Genomic DNA, 12634 nt, shown 5'->3' on the forward strand with positions numbered 1-12634 from the left:
AGCACACAGTTTGTGTTTGTATTTTTGAACTATTTAAAAATTACAAACTGAATGTGTACTGTTACTTTATGTATATGTATGTGTGCTAGCTTGCAGCGCGCTGGCCCTGCTGAGAGAGCAATCTGCAACTTCAGTGAGTGGGCAGAATTCTTCATCTGTGCTGCTCAGCCAAGAGAGACTGATCCGCAGAGCTGCAGGCCTCTCCCACTTTCTGTCCAATGAGGTGGCAGTAGCGATGGTATGCCCTTACACCACTCACTCAAACAGCACCACCATCTAGTGGTTGACTCTAATGTTAAAGGTGCTATATGTAGGATTGACACTGAGTGGTTGAACATTATTCAATTATTATTGAATAAATTCAATATTATTTATTCTTTATTTATTTATTATTTAATAATATTATTATTATTTATTATTATTTATTCTAGACTTATTGCAGTCTAAATTCAAAATATTGGAGAGGGGTTTTTTTCACCCGGCCCCTCCTCCTCAGACTTAACACACATGCAGGTTGCCAGATTGACGACACCAACAGGAACGAGCGCACTTGACGATGAATGAAATTAAATGAAATATGCTGTGTTAACTGGCAACCCGGGGTGCCGATATACAACTGGGTAAACTGGCAGTGGGCGGGTTTCACAAACCAAAACAAAGACCGGGATTCCGGCCCGGAACACACATTTTCAAAGGAGAATAAATGACTAGCATTGTTTTTTAGTATTAACTTAGTATGTTTCTTAAATATCTGCAAACATATTATGGTATTTTTAAGCTTTAGTAAAGTCAAAATCTTACATACAGCACCTTTAAGCAAAACTTTTGAAATGCTGACTTGAAACTTTTGACATTTAACTTTTGAAAATTTTCAACATTAAAAATGACAATTTAGGAATTCAGTACAAATTAGGGCTGTCAACGATAACGCATGCGATTAATTAAAAAATCCTTAACGCGTTTAACACATAATACACAACACAATTAATGCAAAAGGCAATCATATCATTTCAAGCCACTAAACTCCGGCAAAGTTTTAAGTCGAATGATCCAGTAAATGAATGCATTCAAACAATCAATCCAAACAGCGCTAATGTAAAAAACAAACAAAAAACAGGCTGATTACATCACAGATGTAACTACTGCTGTCTGATACGCAAACTATGTTTTCTTGGCTGGATAAAGCAAACCAGCTTCTTCCTAGGATAGTTTTAAAGGATGAGTATTGCAATCAAGGTAAAGACGATTGTGGTGACGTACAGTAAGCATGCTTAATATATTGATGCTCAAATAAACCGTGTATGAGTGCTCTAGATTGCACAGATCATATATTGTATTTATGCACAGACACATTTCTGTACATTCACAGTGTTTCCACACACATTCTGTATGTTGCTGTGTTCAGTCATTCTGAATGGATCCGTGTACTGTAGTATGTTTAAGAAATCAGCTCAAGTTGGTTGGTTTAGGGTTTTTTGGCATTTCCATGTGGTCCTGTTCGGTATCGCAACATGACTCGTCTACTATACTTCAGTATACTTCTTATATCAAGTGTCCTTTTTTGAAAATCTTTTGTTTTAATTATTTTTAAATAAACTTGCGGAAAATACAGTTTTGTAAGAATCACTTTTTACCTATTGATGCAGTAGTACAAATAAACTTAATATTATAGACTATAGACTAAAAGAGCTTATCATACCGTGTTGCTTTGTGCATAACCACATTTTAATGGGGTCGCATATGTTTATTTGTTACATTTCGGTGGTTTTTACAGGAATAAGGATTGTTTTTAAATAGACCCACAGTGTTTTTTGAAAATTCAACCCCTGAATGGCTCTTCATATTTGACTGTACAGGGATTATCCCTACCCATATTTTAGAACAAGCTGATGTCGAACTGTCTCGATCTCTTCAAAACAAAACAGAGATTTATGTTATCCGCTACTAGTGATGTAGAGATGAGATACTGTTTCAATTTACAAAGAAATACCCAGCTGAATCATTCAAGTGTATTTATGTTGTCTTTACTCTCTATAGCCATGTCAGACTTTGTACCAGGTCTTCCATGATGCTGTGACCAGGCTAATCGAATATGGTGTGCTCATTGTAGCGGAGGTAAGCTTCGCCAGCTCTCATTTGTCCTGTTCCTTAAATTTTTTTAATTTAAAGCTGCAATGCTTGATGCAGTATATAAAAAAAATGCCATCACAGATCAAATAATGTTTGCATGATGCTGTGAGATTTTAATTTGTATTGAAAGTCATTTCCTGGAAAGTCCTCAGCGTTGAGGTGTGAAACCGCAAAAACTTAATGTTTTGCTATTGGCCTGTTCGTATGACCTGATTGGGTTTAGGTGGATTTCTTAAAAATTCTATGATTTCATTATTTCAGTTTCCAATTCATTATTGCCTTTCTGAATATGAGTGAAAGTATAGATTCAGTCTATCTTTCCTTTATTGGTAAATACACTACACATCAAATAATATTTGTGCCTAATACTAATCATATTTTTAGGTCAGTCATTAATTAACAGTTATCAATAGTAATTATTATAGAAAAATATTTGACTAAAAAATTCATGTTCAGGAGGACCAGGAGGAGTTGAGCCCTTCTGAGGAGCCTTGGCCCAAGAAGTTTCCAGAGGCTCTTGCTTGGCGAAGTGATGAAGAAGATGAAGACAGTGACTTTGGAGATGAACAAAGAGACCGTTACCTGAAGGTATCTATCTGTCTGTCTGTCTGTCTGTCTGTCTGTCTGTCTGTCTGTCTGTCTGTCCGTCCGTCCGTCCGTCCGTCCGTCCGTCCGTCCGTCCGTCCGTCCGTCCGTCCGTCCGTCCGTCCGTCCGTCCGTCCTATCTTCTATCTATCATCTGTGAGAATTGTTAAAGACAAATAGAACAAAAGTTATATTCAGCCAAAAATGAATCCATTTTTCACACTGAATATATAAAAGCATGACAATCTGAAAGTGGTCTGTATTCGGTTTATTTAAAAAAATAAAAAAATAAAAAATGCCTTGTAGAATGATGATCCAGCAGCCCATTAAAAAGCTGATGCAGAGTCTCTCCACTATGTCAAAACCCCCACATTAAACATCTTAAAATAAATATTGCCATTACATTTTGTTAAATCCTAACATGCTTATTTTATTTTATTTTAGGTGAGCCCATCAGCTGAGCCCCAGGAATTTTATACTTTTCTTCAGAGGATTCTCACTCCGGTGCTGGAGGCCTACAGTGGTGCAGCCATCTTTGTACACAGCCTGATATCGCCCATGTCAGAGAGAGAGTACACACACAAGCTTTTCAAGTATCTGCTAACTCGCACAGAGAGAGGAGTGGCTGTATATGGTGAGCCACCAGCACTTTCTGTTTCTATTTTTGATAGTTTTTCCGTCTCCCACAACCCAAAACTCATTATTTCCCTCGATCATTCTTTCCCTGCTGTGTCATGTTTACTTTTTAATTACTGTTATTTTTAAGCATTTTCCCATCACTCATTCTTGCCCCGCATTCATGTTTAGATCATATCTGTGAATGTTTAAGCACTTTAAGTGATAATCTTATATGAAAAGTGTTCTATAAATGAATGTATTTATATTGATGACACTGATTGTTGTTGTTGTTTTGTTTGTTTTTGTTTTTTTAGGAGAGAGTGCCACACACTACCTCGTAAAAAATACAGTGAAAACATTTAAAGAGCTGGGGGTGAGAGAGCCATCCTGTGGCATTTGCTTGCTTAAAGATCTAACCTATTGATGCATTATTATTAGCCTATACGTGGGCACAAATTTCCACGTATTCAAACCATGTAGCTTCCTCACGTTCAAATGTGACAATGCACGTTTCTTATTCTCCACTTCTTGCATCATCAATGCAGTCATCAAAGCATCATCAATGATTATCAGTAAATAACTAATTAAAATTTCAATATGACTTCAGAAAAAAAGTGTATGGACTGCTTTTTCATACTTCCTTGGTAGCCAGTTTTTTTAAAGTTATAGACGTGCAATGTTTTTTTTTTTTCTTTTTTTCTATTTTTGTCTTTAGTTTTTAATATTTAACAAAATTGCAAGTGAAAGTGAAAACTGAAAGAACGTGTTTTTTTCCTATAAATAAATAAATAATAAAGCTAAAATAAAATAAAAAAATAATATATATATATATATATATATATATATATATATATATATATATATATATATATATATATATATATATATATATATATATATATATATATATATATATATATATATATATATTTATATGAAAGGAAAATTAGAAATTTTAAATGAAATTAAGTTTAAAATTAAGTTTAAAATTAAGTACTAAAATTACTAAAATATACTTAAAAATAAGGCTCAATATAAATATTAAAAAACAATAACTGATAAAAATGACAGGAACTAAAATCAAACTAAAAACTGAAAATACAAATAATACATATAATACATATAAATGCTATCATAGTAAATAAATAATAGTAAAATACCACTTCTAGTGTTTAAAAGAGACATGTTTTTTTTTACAAGAATTTAAAAAAGTGTAATATTAAGAACAGCCATTGGTTATTATTGGTTATTAGTCATAACATGAAAATAAATGCGTCTCTTAACCCTATGATGTTGTTCAGTCATAATTGGAAATGAATGGGAAACACTTGCAACTCCCTGTGCAAGTACTGAATTAAGCATATTTTTTTGTGATTCACAGGTGCTTAAAGAGAGGCGAGAGGATGGTGTGTGCCGTCTGGAGCTGAGCAGCACTTTCTTACCTCAGGCCAACAGAAACAAACTCCTGCAGTACATTCTGGGTTTCAGTCTGCTGTGACACATTAGGACCATCGACACAGTTGCGCGGCTTTCCACACCACTCAAGGGCTTTTTACTGGCTAATCATGACTGTCAAAGGTGCTACTCTAAGGAAAGCTTTACCTGGAAGTGCCTTCACTAAACACCTCATACTAGACTTAAGTTAGTCTTCCTTCACTGAATAACCCTCCACGATACACAAGTAGTTCTATCAGCTCTTTCGTTTACCAGAAGCTTCCATTCACAAAATACTATCCCAGTTTTGCCAGTGAAAGCATTTGGTTTTCAGCTAAATTGGGTGTCTTTATAGCTCTGAATGTTTTTATGGTGTTAGTTTTTGACTCAGATCAGTACATGAACGTCACTCTTTATGAGGTCTTCTTCAGTTTTTACACAACCTGCATCACTGGCATGATGGCTGGTGTTTAGAAATTTTTAAAAAGGGCATTTGATTTTCTTTTTAACTTTCACTGTTACTGTCAGAGCATGTATAGAAATCGCCATTATCTTGCAGAGAATAGAAAGACAAAGCATCTTTCGATAACATGTGAATACATCATAATGGAAATAGTGACTCGTTTTGAAAAATATGGAGCAAACGTCCAAGTAGTTGATGAGAGTAGTTTAGGTCATGTTTATTCACTTTGTCACATCCCATCATGGGTGCAATCGGAGATCCATGAAGGACAAACAGTAGATACATGTAATGGTTTTAGCAGGCCTAGAGGATCATGAGGGGGAAACTTTACTGGAAACTGAGCTTGAATGCTTCTGCTTGGCTGACCATTATAAGATATGTTTGTAATATTCGGAGGAGGTTCTCTTGCTGCCAAGCACTTTGATTTCCTCCTCAGTTACTGGTATATTTTATTTTGGAGTTAAGTTCCTTGGCAGTGAGTCTTCTATGCTCAGTGTGTGTGCATGTGTGCAGTATGTCTGTAGTATGTGAATTAAACTCTATTTATGCCATAAATTTGTCTCAAAGCACAATATAAGCAGAATGTTAAAAAAAAAAAAAAAAAAGGTACGTTGCCTTCATAACCACTGGAATATTGTGTTTGTTGTTGAATATATAGAGAGCCTGTGGGCAGGCAAAAGTTGAGGATACCCTGTAATGTCCCAAAACTGCAATTTACTTTACCTCATCTTCATTCCGTTTTTATTATCTGCGCTTTAGAAAGCCTTTTCTGCTGATTTGTCATTTCCAACTTCATTTGTCATGTGTTTTGTATTATCCCGACTATGACCCCATGCTTGTTTTGACAAGTCGAAGAAAACTCATTTGTGTGTCAGCCTCTAGACGTTGCTATGCAATGGACTTGTTTTTACTGTGCATGAATGTAGTTGGCAGGCATGCACACTTTGCGTAGGCTACAGAGAGATTAAAAAGATACAGGCTGCTCCCACGATCTTGGAAAAATCTGAAAGGATCCACTTATTTAAAGGCTGTGAGCTCCTGGGCTTGGCAGATTGTGGAAGGCTTTGCATATCAAATCAGTTATGATCTGCTGCTCTATGCTGTTTATCTATGTTGTTTTTAAATCCTTATCCAATAATCTTGGACTACAGGAAAAGTGAGGGAAATTCATTGGTCAAAAAGAGTGGGAGCCCTGGTAGAATATATAAATATATAAGCTTACTTATGTCATGACTTACCCGAGCAGCTCAAATTGCTAAGTTGTATATTAGTTTTGAAGTGACATTGAAAGTGTTTTAGGGACTGAATCAAAGCTGTGAAGGTTTGTTCAGATACACAAGGCATATTTTAACAATTTGCACAAAACCGTTGTGTGTGTCTATAAGGCTGCAAATATTCAGCTTTAAATTACAATTAAATGTGTTTTGAATGGAATAATTCATGTTGCATGATAAATTGGAAAATAAATTGCGTTTAAAAAAATTTATCAAATAATGATTATTTACTATTAATTTGGTACTTGTAACGCAAGGTCAAGCACATCGCTTCACGACGTAAACTCTCATAATGCATCTTTACACAGCTGAATTAAGGCTGCTCAAAATTCTGTGTAAAGATGTAATGCAGAATGAAAGCCAGACTAAACTATACCCGCTCTGACCCACCTCAGTCCATAGTATAAAAGTGTACAGTTGCAATTTTTGTGAATAGGTCATCTGGGTATTCTATGCATGTTGTGCATAGAACATTCATACCATACAATGCAGCAATACTATGCTATTCTGAATATAGCCAACATTTTCGAGTTGAGGGAGGCAGAATAATAGAGCAAATCTCTACGTTTTGTGAATGTGTTTAATCACCACTGAAGTTTGTATATTTGAAATTCACTTGAATATAAACAGCCATATGCATTTCTCTCTCCCAGCAGACAGCAATAAGATGTTTTTTTTAATTAGTTGCCTGTCCATTAATGCAGTCATGTACTCTCATACCATGTGAAGTGTGATAAGCAATCGATCAATAGATCCCTTTTTTGCTGTGAACAATATAGATTTGAGGTGTTGTTTTTAATCAGTTTCACATTTAATGTTCTCACATCAAATAATGTATGTTTTCCTCAACATTTTTTTTATTAGACATGTATACAATTTAGTTGGGATCCCACAATTGTCTTGTGGGATTGGGGAGTTTACTAAATCATATTCTGTTCACTTATCAGAAAGCTGTAAATGTACAGACAGAAAGGCTTTATGTTGTGTGTGTGTGTGTGTGTGTGTGTGTGTGTGTGTGTGTGTATATACACACACACACACACACACACATATACATTTGTAATTTTTTGTCTGTTGTCTGAGTGATGTCATTTAGTGCAAGGTTTCCCAAACTGTGGTCTGCAAGATGATGAAAAGCTAATAATTAAATAATGAAAATCTAAAATAAAATAATAAATAAATAGAAATCAAAACATACTAAGCCACACTATTATGTCATACAACGACACATTCCAAAACGAGTCGTTTTCTGAGCTTATTTTCAATAAAAACTGTTTTTAAACCATCAAGAAAGTTTTGAGTTTTGAAACTTGCAGGAAGTTGACCTGTTATATGTCAAAATATCACGGGAAATTTGATTCCTCAGTTCATGACCCCTTTGGGAAAGTTTGGGAATTCCTGTTTTATTAGATATTGAAGAAGTGAAGGTCATACTTTCTTTTTAACTAATTTTTCATGCACTGTTGCAGATACTATGAAATAAATGAATATTAACAAATAGTGGACTTTTATTTATTATTTATTTTTTTTTATTTTTTTTTTTAATCTAAGCAAAGTTACTTTTTATAATGATTTAATACACCAGAATTCAGACTTGACCATAACTAAATGTTGTGATCACACAATATTGTGCAATGTGTATGCAGAAGTCTTGAAAACCTGTCTGAAAATTCACATTTTATTGTTGTATATTTTTAGGCTAAAATCCTGAGACCTTTGAAAAGCCTGCATCATACTCTCTTGTTTAAAAATGAATCTGGTGTAAAGTAAAGCAAACAAACAGTGTTTCACTGATGCGATCTGGAGCTCTTAACTAATGTTTACACTGGATGCCGTTAGACTAACCTACCCCTACATTCACAAAAACATTGTCAAAACATGTCAAAAAATCAAGGGAAATTTGATTACTCAATTCATTAACCCTTTAAAGAAAAAAGTTTGGGGAACCCTGTTTTATTACATAATACTGAAAAAGTGAAGTCACACTTTCTCTTTTACTGTGAAGAAATTAAGAATTGCGAGCTCCTAGAAATCCTCTAAAACCAACAAGGCTGTTAGACCGGCTAACGTTGGAAAACCATTTGGGCTCATTTAAGCCAAAAAAATTTTCCAGCAGGGAATAAAAACATGCAGAGTTTAAAATTGAGGACATTAAAGAAAGATAGACACAAACTCTGCCCACAGCGATGGCAGCAATTTAAGAAGGTTGCTGAAGAAGAGGACCTCAAAGAGAGCACATCCACAATGAAGAACCAAAGCAGAGTGTTATTCTGCCCAATAACAAAGCATGACTGTTGGGGTGAGTAAAATGTTTATACTTGACAACATCACAATGATATCTGACATGGAGTGCCACTTTAAGAGTTAAAGCCTCTTTTCTGTTTGTAAGAAAGTTATATTTTTGCAAGTACTGTATGATTGATGTTGAATGTTATAAAATCTTTCCATATATTTTTGCCAGATTTCTGAAATGTATTCAGATTTCAGAGTTTAAGTTACAGCACTGCTTAAAAACAGCCTGAACAGGCTATCTGGTTAATTTCTTGTCTTACTGTTTAACATTACAGCTTAAAGACAGAGGTCAAGGTGTGTTCAACCAGCTGTCTGAGCTACTGCATCTCTTGAGTTTCGCTGAGCTTTGCAAATAACAAGAATGAAGGGAGTGACAGCTCTGTTTGTCTAAACCAAGGTAGCCTTTTCATTCCATTTCATTCAGACAATCAACCCGTTTTAGAGCAAAAATTGTCTTTGTACCTCCCAAAGTCCTGGAGAAAGAATACATCAAGCTCAATACATCAAAGGTAAAATCAAGCTCAAATAAAGCTAAAACCCTATAGCAGCAATCACTATACATGTATGTATGTGTGTCTATTGATAAAGTACAACTCTCCCACACCTTCAGCACTCATACACCCCATTCCCAAAAGTTTATATTTTTAAAAATATATGATTTGGATAAGGCTTAATGAGTTTATTGTGCTTTGGCTACAGTAGGTAGTCCAAGTGTGGATGACAACCAGGGGTGGGATTACCATTTTGGGGGCCCTAAGCAAAGCTATCAAGCATCCAGGCACATTTTAACCACTTCATTGCACTTGACTTCTGCATGTTGCATCTTGCTGTGTGAGATGAAACATTCACTCTTTTCATAGCTTCTGCCTGCTCTGAGACACTTGCTTGGTATTTTTCCTGGGGCCTGTACCATGAAGCCTGATTAGCTGGCTAGCCAGGCAGGTTTCAGATTAGTTTGTGCCAATCCTGGGTTTTAGGTACCATGAAAGTAGCTTGGCTTTTAGCGGTGTTCATAGTAAGTTGTGCTCCACGGCTAACCTGCTTTGGGGTGAGTGATGTTCTGGTGATGTGATTGGCTGTTTGCCACTGATGTCACACATTTTCATGCACACGCTCCACAAACTCAGGATCAAAGCCCAAGTTGACAGAGAAAACTGATGATCTGCATCATGGTACCAACAAAGCCGGATTGGAGTGGTTTGGTTTTTGACAACTCAAAACAGATTCTATAACCCTGAGTTTGTTCAGCTACTGTACCATCATGAAATCTGAGTTCTTTGAGCAAGAAGGATTGTACTTCCAGCTGGCTGCATATACCCTTTAAGCTGATCTGTAAGAGTACGAAGAACTAAAAACTTTGTGTACTTCAGCTCAATGGGATTTTTCCCTTTTTGGGCAAGGTTCTCTATTTATGTTTGCTGGTTTTCCCCTTTAGACCAGTGGCATAGCGTTAGTAACGCAGGGTATGCAGGTGCATATGGCCTAAGTCAGATTTTGTAAAAAAACAAACAAAAACAAAAAACCACACAGGATGCTCATTTTGCGTCTCTGACTTGAGCAGGAGGGCTTCACAAAAATGAAAACAAAAAAAATGAAATAAATTACTAATATAAATTATAAACAAATATAAAAAAAAAACTCATTCACCACATAAAAATGAAAAAATTAAAATCAAAAACAAAAACTCATTCATAATGTAATCTATAAAGAGGAATTTCTCTCTTAAGGTGCATCCAGTTGAGGAGAAGGGGATCGTCAAATTCATCTTTGTGACACTGACTCAGAAAACGCTAGTTTATTAACAAATAATTTAAATATCCCCCTCACTATTTAAACATGAAAAACAGCAATAAAACTTAGACTTATTGACATTTTTTAAAACTCTGATTGATTGATTTCATTCGTTTGTATTAAATTGTTCTGATTTTTTTTTTTAGATGCATTCAAATATTCATGTTTATTTCTCGCTGCAAATATTAAAGAGGAAAATATCATTGATTCATATGCCATTACTGGCGAATTATCTCACTACAAATTAAAGAGCGTAAAAACACCTTTTTTCTATATATTTTTTTATAAAATTGAAAGTAGGAACTTTGTATTAACAAAGCACAAAGCTGCTATTATTGGGTGGCTTGTGTGCTACAAATAATGAATGGACTTGAAAACGTTAAATATTATTTCCAAGCATTTATACCATAAATAAAACGTTTTTTACTTCAGAAAAGTCAACAATAGGGCCTAGGTTAAGTTAACAGAGCTGGACGTTTGGGGGGGCCCGTAAAAAAATTTTTTGCATATGGGCCCGGGGGTGACTTGCCATGCCACTGCTTTAGACTGTCGAGCTGAAGAAAAAAAACCTGTTCTTACTGTTCACAAACTGTTTTCATTGTGATATCGGCAGATTGAACAGAAGCATGGGAATGATTATATCCTGAAGCACACCCCAGCCATGCACAGGGTCAACAGTCACTGACTGCATCTCAACACAAAGCCCTTAGTCATGAGGCTCAATGACAAAAACAGTCAAGAGTCCAGCAACAACAATTCTGTGCAACAGGTTGTTGCAAACAAAGATTGAGCATCTGTTGTGGTCTACCACCTTCCTGTTTTTTTGTTTTTTTAACACTTTGCAATACAGTTCTTCATACACAGTGTTGGGAAGGTTATTTTGGAAATGTAATAGGTTACAGATTACAAGTTACCCTATTTAAAATGTAATGAGTAGTGTAACTATTTCAATTACTTTAATAAAGAAATGTAACTGATTACACTTGATTACTTTTCTAAATTTCTAATGATTGTTTCTAATGTTAATAATTTTGAAACATTTAAAGCAGGGAGGGTTAACATTAAAGTAGGACACAACCCTGATTATTCTCAGACTTTCAGAATCCTTAATCATTTGAATTAAGATTATAATAATTTAATTTTAAAGCTCAGCCACCACAAAAGCACTTCTTTTTACTTTGAGATCGCTCTGAGGTTAAATACGGATTTAAAATCATAACAAGATATAGTTTAATAGCTTATGACTCGCCATCTTGGCAGAGAGGTGGCAGAGAGGTGGGAGCTGGATGCTGAAACCACACCCACCTAGCACGACGGCAGTGTCATTAGCGGCAATCCACCTGTCACTCAAGTGGCCACACCCTTAATTATGCAGAACTTTAAGGCTTAATATAATTTAAACGGATGAGTTATAAAAAAAAATTCACCACCCTCACAGTTGTCATGAAGGGCAAAATTAGCTTTATATACCAAAATCATTTTTTGAACCAGGCTGTAAACGTTTTTTCTGCTGTAAAGTTGTGCATTTTAACATGGGGAGTCTATGGGATTGACTTCCTTTTGCAGCCAGCCTCTAGCGGCCAGTTGACAAATTACAGTTTGAGTCACTTCCATGTTGCTTTCACGAGAGAGAGCGCGAGGTTGCCGCTTGGATATAACATTCTAAAGTCTGGGGCAAAATGTAAAAGAAAAAAAGAAAAGAGAAAGTACTTAATACTTTAAGTCAGCATGGATGCATTAAATTCATCAAAAGTACCAGTAAAGACATGTATAATGTTACAAAATTTATGAAGGATCATATGACACTGAAGACTGGATTAATGGCTCCTGGAAATTCAGTTTTGCTATCACAGCAATATATATTTTTTTTTATTAAATGTATTAATTAATTTTAATGGTATTTTTAATAATAACAATTAATAATATAATAATAAGATTTCACTGTTTTTGCTGTATGCGTGATAAAATAAATGCAGCCATGGTAAGCATAAGAGAAATTTAATTACTCTATTTTATTATTTTTTTTTTTTTTATTTATTTTTTTTTT

General features: G+C 35.0%; 1 protein-coding gene across 4 annotated transcripts in view; it reads left to right on the top strand.

The window, feature by feature from the left end:
• Positions 1–8002, top strand: part of LOC109080684 (glycerol-3-phosphate acyltransferase 1, mitochondrial-like) — a 40239-nt gene extending 32237 nt beyond the window's left edge. For all 4 annotated transcript variants that reach the window (XM_042767909.1, XM_042767906.1, XM_042767907.1 and 1 more), the window contains exons 16-21: positions 90–238; positions 2038–2115; positions 2587–2718; positions 3160–3349; positions 3648–3706; positions 4715–8002. In XM_042767909.1, the coding sequence (XP_042623843.1) occupies positions 90–238; positions 2038–2115; positions 2587–2718; positions 3160–3349; positions 3648–3706; positions 4715–4831 (725 nt within the window). In that variant the 3' untranslated portion in view covers positions 4832–8002. The remainder of the gene's footprint in view (positions 1–89; positions 239–2037; positions 2116–2586; positions 2719–3159; positions 3350–3647; positions 3707–4714) is intronic.
• Positions 8003–12634: the final 4632 nt, after the last annotated feature.

This window comes from Cyprinus carpio, chromosome A12, assembly GCF_018340385.1.
Source record: "Cyprinus carpio isolate SPL01 chromosome A12, ASM1834038v1, whole genome shotgun sequence".
Taxonomy (NCBI): Eukaryota; Metazoa; Chordata; class Actinopteri; order Cypriniformes; family Cyprinidae; genus Cyprinus; species Cyprinus carpio.